The sequence below is a fragment of the Pan paniscus genome, chromosome 5 (genome assembly GCF_029289425.2).
Source record: "Pan paniscus chromosome 5, NHGRI_mPanPan1-v2.0_pri, whole genome shotgun sequence".
Taxonomy (NCBI): domain Eukaryota; kingdom Metazoa; phylum Chordata; class Mammalia; order Primates; family Hominidae; genus Pan; species Pan paniscus.
In genome coordinates this window covers 137,494,883-137,513,605 of record NC_073254.2, presented here as the reverse complement: position 1 = coordinate 137,513,605, position 18,723 = coordinate 137,494,883, and the positions used below count along the sequence as shown (strand labels likewise).

At 40.6% G+C, this 18,723-nt stretch overlaps 1 protein-coding gene across 5 annotated transcripts in view; it reads right to left on the bottom strand.

Annotated features, from left to right (window-relative positions):
• Positions 1-17,188, bottom strand: part of DCBLD1 (discoidin, CUB and LCCL domain containing 1) — a 67,380-nt gene extending 50,192 nt beyond the window's left edge. For 2 of the 5 annotated variants that reach the window (XM_057302583.2, XM_063605001.1), the window contains exon 1: positions 16,655-17,188. In XM_057302583.2, coding sequence (XP_057158566.1) covers positions 16,655-16,907 — 253 coding nt within the window. In that variant the 5' untranslated portion in view covers positions 16,908-17,188. Of the gene's footprint in view, positions 1-4,591; positions 4,707-14,508; positions 14,601-16,654 lie in introns of those variants that run through there. The other 3 variants (XM_034962757.3, XM_034962755.3, XM_063605000.1) reach the window with 3 other exon arrangements.
• Positions 17,189-18,723: the final 1,535 nt, after the last annotated feature.

The following is an 18,723-nucleotide window of genomic DNA, read 5'->3' as shown; positions in this document are numbered from 1 at the left end:
AATTGAAAAAATAATGTCAATCAAGTTTGCCTGGCTGGGGATGGAAGTGAGGAGGCTTTTACTTTTTCTATTTTATACTTTTTTATACTCTTTGCATTTTGTTATCCTGTATGCTTTTTCTCTTTTTTTTTTTCTTTTTCTTTTTGAGACGGTCTCATTCCATCACCCAGGCTGGAATACAGTGGCACAATCACAGTTCACTGCACCCTCGACCTCTGAGGCTCAAGAAATCTTCCCACGTCAGCCTCCCAAGTAGCTGAAACTACAGGCACACACCACCACACCTGGCTGATTTTTTTTTTTTTTTTTTTTTTTTTTTTGGTAGAGATGGGGGCCACACTATGTTGCCCAGGCTGGTCTGGAACTCCTAGGCTCAAGCGATCTTCCCACCTTGGCCTCCCAAATGCTGGGATTACAGGTGTGCGCCACTGCACCTAGCCTAAAATTCTTTTAATTAAAGCATTAAACAGATCTGCAAAAAAAAAGATCTCTATGAAATACAGTTGACCTAGTTTCTTCAGCAATGAATTAAATGAAGAGGCACACACAAAAAAGTGTTTATTTTAGATTTAAAAGACACTTATGTGCCATAGCAATTAAGTGAGACTTGCTTGAATCCTGATTTGAAAAACCAACCTTATAAAATCTTTTAAATAGATAATTGGGATATTAAATAATTTCAGATAATTATAATTTTATTAGGTGAGATAATGGCATTGAGGCTACATAAGAAAATGCCATTTTTTTGAGGGATGCCTACTGACATATGTAGGGCTGAAATGACATAAGGTCTGGGATTTGCCTTAAAATACCTGGCAAAAAAGAGGTGATGCAGAATAAATGAAAAAATACGGAGAAATGTTGATGGTTTCTATAAATGGATGATGAGGGCTCACAGTTCTAAGAATATTAAAAATTAAAAGAAATAAAGATCCATCTTTAAGGGAAAAAAATAAAACCACAATCTTATGATTAAACTCCAAGTAGTGTTGTGGGGAGGATAGGCGGGGAGTGACACAGTAAAGTGCCACCTATCTAACATCAAAATAGGGGGAATGGGGAATGAAGAGGGGAGGAGGAAGTTTTGCCATAGGGAATTTGACCACTCTTCAAAGTGGCTACACTACACAATGTTTATCTGTTCCTTCCTTTCGACTGTAATTTCTTGCCAAAGCACATGATGACTAAACTAAGTATCATTTCCTCCTCTTCTAGACTGAAAGCTCCTCTCAACTATAGAATATTTCTAGGGTGGTCTCTCTGTAATGGGCCTAAATCCTGGTGTCTGTTTGGAGCCACAGCTGGTTTGTGACACTGACCACCACTTCCTCAAAACAATTTACAAGAACAAAACTAGATGTATGAAGCTTAGATTCTGGAAAAAGGTGCAAGTATTCATGAATATTTCAGAACTCCCAAAGTGATCTATGTACAGAATTTAAGTATACAGATTTTAATTCTGAACATTTGGAAACAATCTAAATTAGAAATGAACAGCCAAACTGATATCTCCAAGCAATGTGATGTTAAGGAAGTTACTCATGTTTTAGAAGAATATTTAACATGAAAACACTTTAATACAGAATATATTGTACACACATAGATGTGTAATATTTAAAGTGTTTACTTCTATGGTATAAGTTTACAAGTGATTTTCATTTTATTTATACATTTTTCTTCTAAATATTCTATAATATGAATACATATAAAGGAGAAAAATAATATAATTAAAACTACCAAATTCACCTAACATTCTTTGTAACACTAAAGGCTACTTTCAACATTAGCCTCATAATACAGATAGGAAGAAGTCTCGGACTGTCATTAAAAATTCAGGAAACAAACAACTAGGAACTTAGTATACTGTAGTTCTCACTTCAAGAAGTCCAGTCAAGAGAAGAAAGATATATTAACAAGTAAATTCTTGAGACTAACTTGACAGAGTTACAGAGATATGGACTCAGTATCTATTCTCCAAATGCCTGAAATTAATGGATAGGTCTCTACCTTTTAGCTTTTAACATCAGCTATTCAAGAGTTGTCGATATACAAGCTACTTTCTAAATAAGCTTAGAACAAATCCTAGATGCTTGTATACACAAGCCAATCCTTTATTTAGTCTACTTTAATTCCATCCACTACAAAAGGAAAACAATAACTTCCTTAAAAGACTATTTCCCTTTGATAAGAAATCATGTTCCACTAAAAGAAAAGCAAAATAAGATATACCTGGTATGGACTAAGTTCTGCAATGCTAGAAAGTATGATTAGACTTTAAAAGAAAACTTGTAACTGAATTGCACTTGTTGGAAAATGATTTGGGTGGAGTAAACTGAATAGTGCAAATATACTTTAAAAAAATTTTTTTTGAGACGGAGTCTTGCTCTGTCGCCCAGGCTGGAGTGCAGTGGCGCAATCTTGGCTTACTGACCTCCGCCTCCCAGGTTCAAGCAATTCTCCTGCCTCAGCCTCCCGATTAGCTGGGATTACAGGCATGTACCACCAAGCCCGGCTAATCACATATACTTTTTAGATTGATTATTAACTAGTCCTTAGAGTAAGACAGAAACCTCAAGCTTTTTTAAAATTATTATTATGGCCTAGAGTTAGAACACAGATTTTTTTATCACACCCCAAGTAATCACATATGCATACACATGCATAAACAATGAACAAAAGTTAAATGATACCATTATTTTATTACATGTAATGCACTGTGATTATTTCCTATTCTATTCAGTTTCATTTTTGTTTTTGTTAAAGCATACTGGTTGTGCCTACTGAAGTGATTTCATTACCTATTAATGGGTCCTAACCTGCAACTTGGGAAAGAGTGCTCTAAAATATCACAAAAGTAAAACCATTTCTAAAAACATGATTTCATTAGTTGTATCCTTGCTCTTCTAATATTCAAGTTACAACAGGTCTCAACACATATACAATCATCCATGTGTGGGTGTGAGAAAATTTCTTCCCATGTCTAAGATCAAGTGAGCTCTTGATGACTACAATCTTTTCAACCACAAAGGAGAGCTTGCAATTATTACAGAGTTTTGTCTGATGGTAGGGCAAACAGATTTTCCAAGATATCATTAATTCCATTCTCAGCCTTACTCTCTTAGAAACTTTGCTCTTCTTCAATTGTGCTTAGCTTTTTACCTTGTAGGCCGCCAGAAGCAAAAGAAAAACAGGAGCAAAAGGGCCTCAGTTGCTATGTGAGAATGAACAAAGGCAAAACAGAACTTGTAATGATAAAACAAAATAATTATTCAAAATCTTCAGTTTTTCTGAAAGGAATATGGATAATAATACTATGCTGAAAGAAGTTACAGCTATCGACTAGAAACACATGACCATGTTTTATAAAACTGTTTGACAATCTCTTTCAGCTTTATTCTCACCACATATAAAATAGATGCTAATGATATGACTAGTGATCTAATAAGGATGATAATGCTGTTGACTCAGCAGATGAAACATTTGAAAGTAAAATAAAAGGAAACACAAGGAATATGTCAAAAGTCTCTCTGTGGAAACTTTCAACATTCCTATCAGCTAAAAGTATCACTTAAAATAAATCAGTCTGAATGTATGAAAATGAACCAAATCATTTAAAGAGATCCTATCTACGATTCCTCTATGATTCTCTATATAATGTGGGATTACTTCCATCAGTGTCCAAAGACATCAATAATTACCATGTTAAGATATTTCAAAGATTCATAATTTGCTGCCAAAGGAAAAAAATCTCAAAATCTAGCCAATGCTATTCTTTAATGTGCTATACATAAAATCAGTGAACACTGCAGTTCTTGGTCACTCTCCAGTCTTGAGACTTCTGCTGAAAAGCAAAAGATTATTAGAAGGCTTGTGATGTGGGGGAGGAGAGTTGACACACCTATCATTTCCTAATTCGTAAATTATTTCCATATACTTGGGAGGTGACAGAGCATAATGGTTACAACCTGGATTCTGGCACAGCCCTGCCTAACACTGGCTTTGTGGCCTTGGGTGAGTCTTTTTACCTCTCTAAGGTAAAACTGAATTCCATCATCCATAATATAAAGACAACAATAGTGCCCAATTTCATGAGCATTGAAAGGGAGAATGCTAATAAAAACAAAGTATCAAGCAAAGAGGCAACCATATAGCAAAAATTCAATATATTAACTGCTACTATTTTTATCTTAAAATTCTACACATTATTAAAGTATCAAAAATATTGCTTTGAATTAGCTGACTTTGTCCAAATTCCATCACCCCTTGGCTGTATGATCCTAAGAAATCCCCCATTTAGTGAATATCAATTTCCCTCATCTGTAAAATTACCAACCATAACTGGGTGTGGTGAAGATGAATAAGGCTGTGTGTGCTTTAATCGGCTGAGAAAGTCTAATTAGAGTGCATTTCCCAGTATTTATCTAATACCCACTTACTGCTATGTCAGCATGTCCTGAAGTAGATACTGTGGTACTAGTCTGGGTGGTTTACCAGGGGGTTATGCCCTCACCCTCCTCAAAAGAGCTGCAAGGTCAGTAAGCTTGCAGAATCCCACCTTTTTCTTTACCACAGAACATCTCAAAGCCCTTACAGTGCATAGTGAAGCTCTGATGCGTGTTGCAGTTTACAGCATTTCCCAGAAAACTCTTTCCTCTTGGGGTATCTCCTGGGAGTAGTGTTCTGTGAGACATAATGGTGAACTCCTGGGTTAGACTCTCACAAGTGGGACACACAGAGAGATCCCATGATAGGGCTTCTGGGATTGAAGATCTTATGTGGAGAAGTGGACTTTGGCCTCTGGAGTTCTAAAAATGATACTGAAGTTATATTATGTGACTTGATTCAAAAGCAAGACTTTTCTCACCGTTGTTATTAAGTTACAAGTCCTTTGTGGGCATCTACAACAAATTGGACACATTGGTTAAGAGAAGTTTCTTAATTTCAAAGACTTTTAAGAAAAAAAAACTTGTTTGTACAGCGAAACAATTCTAAGACAACTGTTTTATCTCTGTTGAATAGATGCTTAGAATAAGGAAGTCAGAGAAAAGAGGCTACTGACCTTTGTTAATAATGTCAGGATGTTGATGTAATATCCAAGCTGCCACTGCTTCAGTTGAAGATTAAGTCAAGAAATCTTTCCTGCCGCTGGAACATGCTAGCTTTCTCACCTTGGTTTCATGTTAAATATGCATACTGCCAATATTCAGATAAAGTGTAATATTGATACTGACTTTTCCCTCTGGAGTCCAGAAAAATCCAATATTACCAAGTAAAGACAAAGTTAAACTGAGTTTTATAAATTAAAACTGTAAACACTTCTCCTTTGCACATAGATGTGAGCTTTCACTTTCACAGATAATAGTTTTTTAAAAATTGAGAGCCAAAAAGTTATTGGGAAAGGAAAAAAATAAAATTATGAAAGGGCCCTTACTAAAAACTAGCATTTACCAAACATTCATTGTAAAAAGTAGCAGATACAGTGTTCTAAGGACTTTATATTACCTTACTTAGCCTTCATGACAACCATATCTGATAATGATAGTTTTTAAAAATTGATTACAAATTATTTCACATACATATATATACAGATACACACAAAGAGTAATTTCACAAACATCAAAGTGTATACCCAGTAGCTTATAAGATAGGACATCTCCTATACAACAAAACTGAAGCCCACAATACCCTTTCTTCACCACACATCCCTCCTATTATCTCTATTCTGTGTGTGAAGGAGTCAAGGCTCTGAGATGCAGCATAACTCAGCCCATGTGGCTGGGCTGGGATCAGACCCTAACCTGAAGCTAGTCTGACCTCAAAGACGATGGAATGGAATCATGTGCTCTAGTGCCACTACTGCCTAAGTCACCCATCTTAGAGGTGACAAAACTGAGGTAGCGATATTTAAGACATTGCCCAAGCTCACATTACTGCTGAGCAGCATAACTGATATCTAGTTTTTTGTAGTCATACTTTTTGTCTCAAAATTAACATGAGAAAAAAGTCATGTTTAATTAAGAGTTTTTTTGTAAAAATTATGATATGAGAAGTTCTATCATCCCCCTTTTTAAATTATCGAAGTACTCTTTACTAGACTATTAAGGGAAAGGTCTAATGAGAGGTGCGTATTTTACTTCCAACAAAGGTTGTTCACTTTGCTTAGCTCCTGAAAGATGCTTTGTAAAAGAAGGTGTCAGTGTATTAAAGTGCTACTTCTCACACTTCAGTATGCAAACTAATCACCTGGGGATCTGTCAAAATGCAGGGTCTGGAAATTCTACACTTCCAAAAAGCTCTTATTAGTGACTGTTCTGTTGGATCCTGTAAGATATATTCTGAGTAGCAACAGACTGTAAAAGCCCTCATTATTAAGAGGGATATTGCCATGAATATTTTTTAAAGTGAAAGAAAATCCTCAAGATAAAAATTTTGTATGGTTTAATTTTAGTATCTATTCCTAAAATTGGAACACATCTGTATCTGATACTTATTTTCACTCCAGATTTCATTTATAAGTCTAGGACAGGCAACAATAAGTTCCAGGATCTATAGTTAAGCCAAAATGGCATTTCTGAAACCTGGATAAAAGTGTCAATTCAGGAATTACTTGAGCATACTGTGGAAAATAAACAAAGAAATAGGATGGGAAGGTTTGTGCAAGCGTAGGTTTATGCACCATATCCACAGAACAAGCAATCAATGTTTACTGACAAGAAAATAGCAAATCTCACTGGGGAGACAGATGGTATCTTATCATACATCTAATAAGGTATGAAACATGAGAGTTGAGATAAAAAATAAACCTCATAAAACTCATATCATAGTCCAGTCCTGAAAACTATACTGCTTTTGCACATTCCATATTCTGTACTGCTGGACGTATTGCAATGCTCTAAAAGCAATGGTTAGCTACCAGTCAGGACTTTAAAAAAATCTTAATATTTCTATGGCAAATGTGATCACCTCAAATATAAACCAAAGACTATGAATTTCAGGCTTAATTGCATAAGTAACCCCCTCAAACTGTGTTCCCCTATGACTTCTTTTCTAACTTTTTCTCCCCTGGATAGGAACATATGATGGGTATCCTTGGAGACAAAGGGCAGGAAACCATTTCAAGGCATTTAGAATTGTAAGATACGTGCCTGGGTCCCACTTTGGGCACACAAAGTAAATGTGTCTTGGGTAAATAATTGTTTCTCTGAATCTCAGTTCCCTCAATAGCTCTCAGAATTGTTGGGATTAAATTCGATGTAAAAAACATACAACGATTCAAAATACATATGAAGATAGAGGTTTAAAATTTGTCTATATGAAAAATCAGACTGGACAAGCAACAACAGTGATTGGATGCTTAAACCATACAGTGAATTGTTGACAGGGAAATACTTTCACTGAGTCAGAAACTAACATTCCAAAGATTACTTGTAAGTCATAGAGAGACGGCAGTTTTATAATGGAGAGATCGATGTATCACTTCCTAAAGTCACTGGTGATTCTGAGCATCACTAAAAGTGGAGCAATAATCACAACAATAATAACATATGCGTCCTATTGTGATACAATTAGAAGTACATAGCACCTTTGAGTACTTTTACCAAAAACACTTAGTCTGAATCTAATCGAGTCTTTAGGTCAAATTTCGGGCTTATACAGAAATACAGGTATAGCGCACCAAGTAAAAGATAAACTACTCCGAAGCGGTGAGTACACTTTAGGACGTGAGCTGTGTCACAGAACAACGGAACCTGGTTTCCTTGCAGGAAAAGAAAAAGCATGTGGGTGGGGGTCAGTGATAGATTAAAAGTGACTAAAGAGCCATAATAACTAATATGTAGACCTTGTTTGGATCTTTGTACAAACCAAAGGTTAGAAGACATGTTTAGGATAGCTTGGGAAATTTGAATATGACTTGAGTATTAGAAGATATTAAAGAAAAACTATTAGTGTTCTTAGGTGTGCTCATAACATTGTGGCTATGCAAGAAAATATGTAGAGATTCAAATTAAATAGGAAAAAAGTCAAGAAATCCTTAATAAATTTTTAGTTTATTAATAGATTTTGAAGTCTCAAAAGACTTGTAGACCCTTCTGAGCTGGCAGCGACAGTAGGTACAGGGCCATTTTTCTGTCTGCAATAGGCCATCTCTTATTTTAGTCTCTTGGCAAAGCAGGAGCTTTCCAGGGATCCCAAAAAAATGGTGGGCGGAGTGGGGGCAAACCCTGGTTCATTTTATTCTCAAAATAAGCAGCCTCCATTCTAAAATCCTCAGAATGGAAGCAATTCAATATATGAATCTCATGTTCCAGTGGTCCCATGGGTCATTAAGCCTCTACAGTTTTCTCTTTTGGGCTGAAATCAACCACATTTTAATATGAGGTAAACTTGCTTTTGTGAAAAGCAATAAAAAGGCTGAATTAAATCCACTCAGCCACTTAAAAGTTAGGCAACAAACGCATAGATGTTTATCTATTTTCCCTGTAGGAAATTTTATGCCTTGGTAATTCAAATTTAACTGGACATCACACTTTTAATATCCTTTTGTCCTGTTTTTTGTCAGAAATAATAGTGAAATAACGTTTTTCTTTCCTTTGTTTTTCAAGAATATCGTGCTTCTTAAAAATCATTTACACTCAACCTTTAAGCACAACCACTAAACATGCTCAAATGCAAAAATGGAGCTATACATATTATTAGTTTGCAAGGATTTTAATTTTGTGATGAAAGAAAACAAAGACTATTCTTTTTTCAGTAAATGTAAATATGTTGAACACTGAATAAGAAGGCCACAACAGCGGTTATAATTTGAGTTTGAAGATGCTGACTATAAAAACTAACTTGGGTCTCAATAAACTCCAAATAGTCTAATAATGAACAAGCCTGATCCATTCAATACAAATTAAGAATCTCACCAAAGAAGGATTAAAAAAATACACCTTACCTTTCTGATACTTAGTATGTTTAAACTTATGTACTTTTCTCAAATAAAGTATGAATAGGCAAATTATTTGACTCCATTAGTAACAGAGAGTAATTTGAATAATATAAAACAAAAACATTGACAAGACACATCAATTATAAGTTGGCCTGGACAAAAATTCCACTTTCCCATTAGATATTTCTCAGTAGCAATAAATGACTTAGAAATAAGTTTTTGGTTTACTTCAAGGCAAATTCTAAAATAAATATAAATATGGAATTTTTCCAAGTAATATAATAAAAAACTTTCAATAAAACACAGATTTTAAAAATCAGAATATAAAAGCATACACAGACTAGGTAGCAGATGGGGGAACCCAGGTATTAGTTTTATTGTTGTTCTTTATACCTTTATTTATAGTCTATAATTTTGTGTCTACACAATATTTAATAAAAACAATAGTAAATGTGTGTGTACACACATGTATTTGCTATAGGGGTGTGTGTGTGTGTGTGTGCATTTACATAAAAATATATAGAACCAAAACATGTCCTCAATGGTTCTGTGTGTAGCATTTTCCATGATTATGATATATCAGGACAATGTTATTTATTGACACCCTACTTTGTTTCACAATTGTTCTGCTTCTGTTGTAAGCATTAGGGAAGATCATTGGGAAAGTAGGGAAGAAAGCTCCAACCTAAGAGAAATTTATTCTTTTTTTTTTGAGACGGAGTCTCGCTCTGTCGCCCAGGCTGGAGTGCAGGGGCGCGATCTCCGCTCCCTGCAAGCTCCGCCTCCCGGGTTCACGCCATTCTCCTGCCTCAGCCTCCCAAGTAGCTGGGACCACAGGCACCCACCACCACGCCGGCTAATTTTTTGTATTTTTAGTAGAGACGGGGTTTCACCAAGTTAGACCATGATGGTCTTGATCTCCTGACCTTGTGATCCGCCCGCCTCGGCCTCCCAAAGTGCTGGGATTACAGGCATGAGCCACGGCGCCCGGCCTCTTTTTTGCTTTTTAAAAAAGAAGCTCAAGCACAGCTCTATTTTTAAAAGGGGGGTGGAATGGGGGTAACACAGAGCTACTTAAGCTGTTACCTCATTTCAGTATTATCCTTTGCAGCTTTTCCTACAAAAAAATCTACCTAGCCTAAAATTATTGTTGATATGGTTTGGATGTTTTGTCCCCTCCAGATCTCATGTTGGAATATGATCCCCAATGCTGGAGGTGGGGCCTGGTGAGAGGTATTGGATCATAGGGACAGATCCCTCATGAATGGCTTGGCACCATCCCCTTGGTGATAAGTGAGTTCTTGCTACTACTTCACACAAGAGCTGGATGGTTAAGAGCATGTCTCTTGCTCTGTCTCTCACTATGTGATGCACATGCTTCTCCTTCACCTTCTGTCATGATTGCAAGCTTCCTGAGGCCCTCACCAGAGGCTGAGCAGATGCTTATGCTATGCCTGTACAGCCTGCAGAAACTTGAGCCAAATACACTTATTTTCTGTATAAATTTCCCAGCCTCAGATATTCCCTTACAGCAACACAGAACAGACTAATACAATCATATATAATTATATACAAGACACAAGGCATTTCTGCAAATATTGGGTATATTATTACACAGCATGTAGCTCCTAAGGAAATAGCTAATAACGAGATTAATAAATCAAGTAGAAATGGCAGTAAACAGTAAAGTCATACACGACAATATGGCTTAACACAGTGCTGATGTCACATATGCCTAGACACTGTCCCCAAATGATGTTTGAGGTGAAGTAGGCCCCTGATACCCTAAATGTATAAGCATTAGCAGACCATAGGGGACCCCCGGTCTAAATCAGTGGATCATTTGCTCCCCCCTCTAATCTCAAGACTGCCGGCCCCTCACTCATGGCAGTTTTCCTGCTGTTGCCTGTAAAAGGGTCTCGGAGATTCCCGGTTCTTTTCAGAGTTGAATTTAGTTATTTTCTTTTTGAGACAAGGTCTCACTCTGTTGCCCAGGCTGGAGTATGGTGGCAGCATCACAGCTCACTGCAACAGCTGCCTCCTGGGCTCAAGGGATCCTCCCACCTCAGCTTCCCGAGTAGCTGGGATTACTGGCATGTGCCACCACACCCGGCAAATTTTTGTATTTTTTGTAGAGTCGGGGGTTTCGCCATGTTGCCCAGGCTGGTCTGGAACTCCTGGACTCAAGTGATCTGTCCACCTCAGCCTCCCAAAGTACTGGGATTACAGGAGTTAGCCGCCCTGCCCGGCCTAGTTATTTTCTTAAATACCTGCACAGTGTTTCCTAACGCTCCACAATAGTCATATATACAATTTCTGTTTAAAATAACATGAATATTATCCTCCTTTCAATTTTTTCAAACCTCAACCACAGCATTCATGCGCTGACTCAGGAACTAGTAGTTATCTGGAGCCTGCTATGTGCCAGGCACCGTACTGGGTGCTAGTGGTGAAAGAAGAGGCTGAGATTCATCTCTGCTTTCATGGATCTTAGGGAATCCTCCAATGCTTACCCCACAATCCCACAAAACCCCTCCTCTTCAACTCCCACTGAAAGGCAAGTTTGGCAGTTGGTTCTAGATTCAGCATACCAGCGCTCACAGTCACGACTCTACTTCCACATCGGGTAAGAAGTCATCACATGCGTTTGCTTTACTTTTCCCATAAACTAAGTCTCCCTCACCCAGTAAGGCAAACAACTATTTTTTTAATATACAAAGCAGACAATGAACATCTGGAAGATGACATCCACATGACTCCTCAGTTTGGAAAAAGGCAAAACTACTCCTCAGTCTAATGAAAAAAAAAAAATCTGAAATTCTGGCTGTATTTTTCCCTTCACCCTCAATGCCAAATTTCTAATATGGCAGAATGAATTTCTCTATTTTACATATATACTTTCAGACTTTTACATTCAACATTGGATTAGACATACAATTTCATTACTTTGCCATGTCCAGGTTTTAATTTCTTTTCTTTTTTTATTTGAGACTGGGTCTTGCTCTGTTGCCCAGGCTGGAGTACAGTGGCTCAATCTCAGCTCACTGCAACCACTGTCTCCCAGGCTCAAGAGATCCTCCCACCTCAGCATCCCGAGTAGCCGAGACCACAGGACACCACGACACCTGGCTAGTTTTATTGTATTTTCGCTAGAGATGGGTTTTCGCTATGTTGCTCAGGCTGTCTCAAACTCCTGAGCTCAAGTGATCCGCCTGCCTCAACCACCCAAAGTGCTGGGATTACAGGTGTGAGCCACCTCTGGCCTGTTTTGATTTCGTAACTAGAGTGAGGTTGAGTCTTACAGGGCAGGAATTGTGTTTTCACTGCCTTCTCACCCCATCCTCACTAAGCACCCATCCCCTATTGAGCTCCCAATATGGCCACTGTTCAAGGCACAAAACTCATAGACCTTATAATCTAGTAGGAGGAAGGCAGACAATCTAAAGTGTAAATTATACACTTTGTTGGAAGAGGGTAAGTGCTCCAGAGCAGTGGTCACCAACCTTTTTGGCAACAGGGACCGGTTTCGTGAAGGACAATTTTTCCGTGTATGGGGCTGGGTTGGAGGGGGATGGTTTCTAGATGAAACTGCTGCACCTCAGATCATCAGGCATTAGATTCTCATAAGGAGCGTGGCAATCTAGATGCCTCAAACACGCAGTTCACAATAGAGTTCAAGCTCCAATGAGAATCTAATGCCCGGCTGATCTGACAGGAGGCGAACTCAGGCGGTAATGCTCCATTATTACCTGTTGCTCACATCCTGCTGTGTGGCCCGGCTCCTAACGGGCCAGTGACAGGTACCAGTCTGCAGCCCAGGGCTTAGGGATCCCTGCTCTAGAGAAAACTGAAAGCTAAGAAGGGGAATATGGAGTTCTGGGAATGAAGAGAGGGTTTCAAGTGCTTAGGAAAGTTCTCCCTGAGAGGACAACATCTAAACAAACACTGAAGGAGGAGCAAGCTTTGTGGATATTTGGGGCAAGACTATTCCAGGCAGAGAACAGCATGTGCAAAGGTTCTGAGGTAGAACAGTGCTTGTCATTTTGGAGAAATAGCAAAAAAACCAAACGGCTACAGAGGCCTGAGTATGGGGGAGCATTTCAGGGAATGAGGTCAGAGAGGCAGTGGAGGAGACAGAACAAAGAGTCCTCAATATTTGTCAAATCAATAGTAATAAACAGTAATGAATACTAAGATAGCTAACATTTATTGATTTGTTTTAATAAAGAAAAACAACTAATTGCTCTAATACGTACAGAGTTGACTTTATGCTTTAAGACACATGTAGAAATAGGTGTAAACACTATGGGGTATATTTCCCAGAACAAACTTTTTTTCCCTGCTTTAACACAACTAAAACCTTTGCTAAATGCTGCAATTAAATTCATGCCCCCATGTATCTTAAAAATAAGACATAATTCCTCATAAATGTCAGATGCCTTACTAATTTCCAAGCTGTGGTTTTTTAAAATGATTTTCAAGTCTGTGTCAGTTCCACAAGGTTAAAGGGTTCAAACTGTAACATGAAAAGTTAATAAAAACAGTTTGGGACATTATTCAGAGTTCAAATTCTGCTTTAAACATATCATTTGATTTGTTTAATGAATTTTTTAACATAACCTCTTTCTTCTCTGAAATATTAATATATAACTCACTGTTTCTGAGTGTTACAAATTATATCTACTAGAGCCAAAAGATATTGTACATATTGTTCTGCTGGCATGTTCCCTTCTTTCTGCTGTATTTTCATTTAAAAGGCATCCTTACATATAGAAATAAGCATGCCAAGAGAGCTGGGCTTGATAAACAAAATTAATTAGTAGAAGCAGCAGATGTACACCTTTATAAAGAATGTCAGTAGGCTCTTTATTACTTGGTTTCCATTAGTTAGGAAGTAATTTGAAAATATATCCTAAACACAAAGAGATTGTTCAGTTCAACTCCAGGAACACTGAGCACCTTTGTCAGATACTAGGAAGACAAAGACTATATAGTCCCAGTCTCTGCCCTCAGGATCTTACAGTCTACAAGGCTAGCTGTCCAGATGAGACAACAGAACGGTGAGTGCACACACTGGTACAGAAGGTGACAGAATAAATTTGTGCTGATTTTTAAAAAAGCCACTCACCTAAAACATCATCTATCAGCTGATCCTATGTCTAACCCAAAATAAATGACAGATGATTTAACAGCAGACCTTCTAAATAACAAATTAAGAGTTGGGCAGAGGGTTTTGAAGCAATTCTTAAGTATGCAAGATTTGAATCTACACTTGGAAGTTTCCTCAGAGATCAAGCGCTCATTTTGATTCTTCACTTAAATCACAAGGGAATACTTTAGCTAATAACCATTTGCAAATCTTGTGGTGGAGAGAGAAGCAGGGAGTTTTAGGTTGCACAAATTCATTACACAAATGAAGGGTATTTTATTCTACAAAAATGTATATCAAGGTAATAAATTTGGACTAAATCCAAACCTACGAATTTATACAAGTGGAATAAAAACTAATGATCAACTTAATGTCTTATTATGAAAGGTCAAAATTATGTGAAACAATCTATGTAAATATGTACCTTTAGTTAAATGGATCCAGAAGAACAGGGCATAAGGAGCCGAAATAATCCCAAGCTCTGGCCACTAAACCCAAATGCCTGGACCTGGCTGGCTGCAAACAACGGGAGGGGTGGACACTTTTTTAAAAATTTAATTCAAGAAAAACACCAGATAGGCAAGCAGTTGCCCTACAAAGGACCCAGTATAGCTTTATGGGGTCACCAGACTCTGACATACAAAAAATTAATTAATTGTATTGATTAGGCTTATAAACATTCAGGTTAAGTTATACCATTTGTTTCCTAAAACCACACAATAAATAAAAGTCTAATACGAAATTGCCTATAACACAGATGGTAGCATTTTATCACAACCCTAACATTATAAAATTATAAAGATTTGAAGCCCAGTAAGAATCTAAGCAACCACACATGCCTGTAATCCCAGCACCTTGGGAGGCCGGGGTGGGCGGATCACTTGAGCTCAGGAGTTCAAAACCAGCCTGCGTAATATGGCTAAACCCTGTCTCTACAAAATATACAAAAATTAGCCAGGTGTGGTGGGATGCACCTGTAGTGTCAGCTACTCAGGAGGCTGAGGTGGGAGGATTGCTTGAGCCCAGGAGGTTGAGGCTGCAGTGAGCTGAGATCGTGCCACTGCACTGCAGCCTGGGCGACAGAGTGAGACACTGTCTCAAAAATAACAATAATGATAATAGGTTTTTAAAAAGAATCTAAGCAATCACACTTGTTCCTAGAGAACCGCTCTCACAAAGTGCCCAGTTAACAGCCTGGATGACCATACAAAATCTAAATCTTTATTGGGAAAGATAAGTGACAGCTTTGGCCAGATTAGTACAGGAACATACTGCTGGACTGATTCTCACAGACGTATAGTATTAAAGGTGCACCTTCAAACTGTGAGTTGAGAAAAAAATAAAAATATTTAAAACATCCATTATAAAAGTCCTACGCATTTAACAAAATCTTACGTATTTATTACAAATTTACAATCTGCCTAGTATTGTGCTACAGTATCAGACAAAAATCACTTTAGGGTTTTGGGGATTTTGTTTTTTTAAACAAATTGGTATGTAATATAAACTTAGGAACCACCACCACCATCTCGAGTATCAATGTTTCAGAATGGAGGCATAGTTCAGTGAAAAAAATGCCGGCATTGGTTTTAGTTTTGATTCTTGTTTCACCAGAAAGCATGGTGGTTGGGGGAGCTGTCAAAGTACTCCGGATAGACTCAGCGCCATTAAATAAGCTCAGGCATATAGGGCCAGGAGCAAGGGAGGAGAGGAAACACTGAAACAACTCGGCAGAAAGCTGGCCCTTGCTATTAAAAAAAAAAAAAAAGCACTAATTAATGAGGACGAATGAAATAGGGACACCCAGGGCTGGTAAAGGGGGTTGCTGCTTTAATCTGCTGGACAGGCAGAGGGTAAACTCGGTTGTGGGTTAATTAGGTCTAACTCCAAGTCAAAGACCAGCTCCAGAGAAAAAGCAGCCTGGTTGAGAGTCTACCGGCTCAAATACACAGGAAGCCACACGATTCCAACTTGCGGCACCAGCAGGACACTCGAGAGGAGGTGGCAGCACCGCCTGCTCGCCAGCGTCCAAGGCCAACCTCGGCAAACGTGCCCCGGCCATTCCGCACGAGCCCCGAACGCACACGCCGGGATTCCAATTCCGCGCGGGAGGAGCGACGGCAGGGAGGGCAGGGCCCAGCGCCGGCCGAGGAGCGGCTTTGTCAAAAGGCAGCTGGAAAGAACTGGCCCTGCACACGGCTGTCCCCTAAGGCGACCCTCGGGGTCAGGTCACTTCTCACGGGGCCAGCAGAGTCAGGAAGTCTGGAAACTAAGTGAAATGGGCTGGGGGCGGCGGAGAGAAAGTGCAGAGACGCCAGGTTAATTCTCTGGTTTTGGGGGAAGGAAGGAGTTTGGTGGGGGAGCGACAAGGAATGCAGTAACCTACTTCACCCCCAGCCCCGCGGGTAGAGCCGCACTCCGCGGATGGCAGGCGGCGAGCCCGACTTCCTCCCGCGCTCCGTCCCCCCAGGCCCGGCCCGCCCCGCAGCCCTCGGCCCGGCCCGCCCCGCAGCCCTCAGCCCGCCCCTGGCGCCTCGGGTCCCGCCGCCAGCCGGACGCGCTCCACTCACCCAGCTCCTCCGCCTGCAGCCGGAGCGGGGCGGAGACCGCGAGCAGCAAAGCCAGGAGGCCCGGCCCGGCAGCCCGCGCCAGTGCGCCGCCGCCGCGGGCGCCGGGCACCATGACCCCGCTGGGCGCCAGCTTGGCAAGCTCGGCCTCCCCTCGACGGACCCCGAGCCGCAGCTGCCCGGGCCGGGCCGCCTCCTCTGCGGACGAGCGCGGCGCCGGGACGGGGCGCAGTCGCTGCCCCGCACCGAATCCCATTGGGGCGGCTTTGAGCCCAGCCCTGCGGGGGCGTCTCCCGCCCGGCCCCGCCCCGCCCCGCACGTCGGCCCCTAGAGGAGGAAGTCGCGTTCCCAGGCAGTGACCGACGGCGAAGCCGGAGGCCAGCCAGGCGCCGCCCGCGCTCCCCTCCACGTATCTGGCGCTCCCTGCTGCGCTCCTTCCTTGCCTTCCTCCCCACCTGCACCAGTACACGTGAACCTGCTAGGCAGCAGGACACCTCGCCGCCGGACCCGCCCCTCGCCGCATGGTGCGGGAGTCATTCCTAGAGGGGCTGAGCCCGCGGCGGTGCCTTGGGAGGCTGCCCCCTCCAGGGTTTTGCCAGCCCGCGGGGATGGGCATGCCAGGGATAGCAACACCGAGGGACTCGAAATATTTTGATGATAGGATGATGACAGTGCCAAGTAGGACCGTCACTCATTTATTCACTCACTCATTCATTCATTCATTCAAAAGTTACTCAGTTCAGCAGTGTGCTTGTCAGGAGCAGGGCTAAACCCATGTGGCACTTGCAGACAAAAATAATCAGGCAAGTATTCAATGCAAATTGCAATCAGTGACATGAAAGGTGCTGTTGAAGCACATTTAGAGAGCTGTAATTAGATGGCGGGTAACAGGGGTGAGGGCGGGAATCAGCTAGGAAAGGCCTAAGTGGCATCAAAGCTGAGATTAAAGCAGGAGCCAAAACAGACAAGTTGTGCAAAGAAGCTGAAGGAGGAAAGGGCCAGGTAGCTGGAGCACAGTGAACAGGTGGGTACACGGCCAGATGTAGAAGCTAGTGTACAGAGTAGGGGCCAGGACGTGCAGCTAAATAACCTAAAGGACGTTTAACTTGGTCCTCGGAGTAGTGAGCAGCCACGGAAGGTTCAGAAGGGGGAAGGACTCCACCCGATGATCCTCTTGAGGAGTTGCGGAGAAGGGTTTGGGGAGGACAGATTGGAGACTGGAGAATTACAGGGTTATCACCGAGTAGTTGAATAGGGTGGTGGCAGTGGAAAATGACGAGGACAGATTAGATATGTATTTTAAGGACTATCTCACGTCTCTGGTCCCCTGCAGTCCCCGTTTACTTCCTCTGCGCGCTGCCCTCACCTTCGCACTACCGCGCGGCACGCTGAAGTTTCACCTAGAGGTGCAGCGCAGGGAAGCATGGAGGCGGAGAGGAAGCAACAGCCCCTCTAATGGCAAACATTGGCCCCTCGTGATCTTTGGATACCCTGGACAGACTCATCTCATACTTGCGTTCCTTTTTTCCTCTTCCTTTTCTTTTTTTTAACTAAATAAGCTGATAAAATCTCAAATGAGATTGTCTTTGGGGCTTTGCTTTCTCTGAGGCAGCATATCTTAGATGAAAGAACTTGGGCTTTAGAAATGGAGGGGATCCCGGTTTGATTCTGGACCTCAGCTTTGTTGAAGAGCTGAGGTCCAGAATCAAACTGGGTATATATGTGTATATTCAGTGTATACTGAATTTGTATATTAAGTTCTATCATGTAGAGAAAGTACCTAACTGAATGTGTATATTGGGTTCTAGCATGTAGAGAAAGTACCTAATAAACGGTAGGTTTTATCATTTTTTAACAGAAAGTAAATTCACACCCATAAAAATATTGAGTATTCTTACACTCAAAAACACAAAACGATACTTTGATACGTTGAGTCTCCTCCTAACTTCAGTTTTCGCTTTTTCTTATTTCTCTTCATTCTTTCTAAGTGAGTTTGGGCAGCTGCTTCCAGGCTCCAACAGGTTTGACACTGTGAGCTATGAATGAAGCAAAGACAATGGGGAGTATTGTTT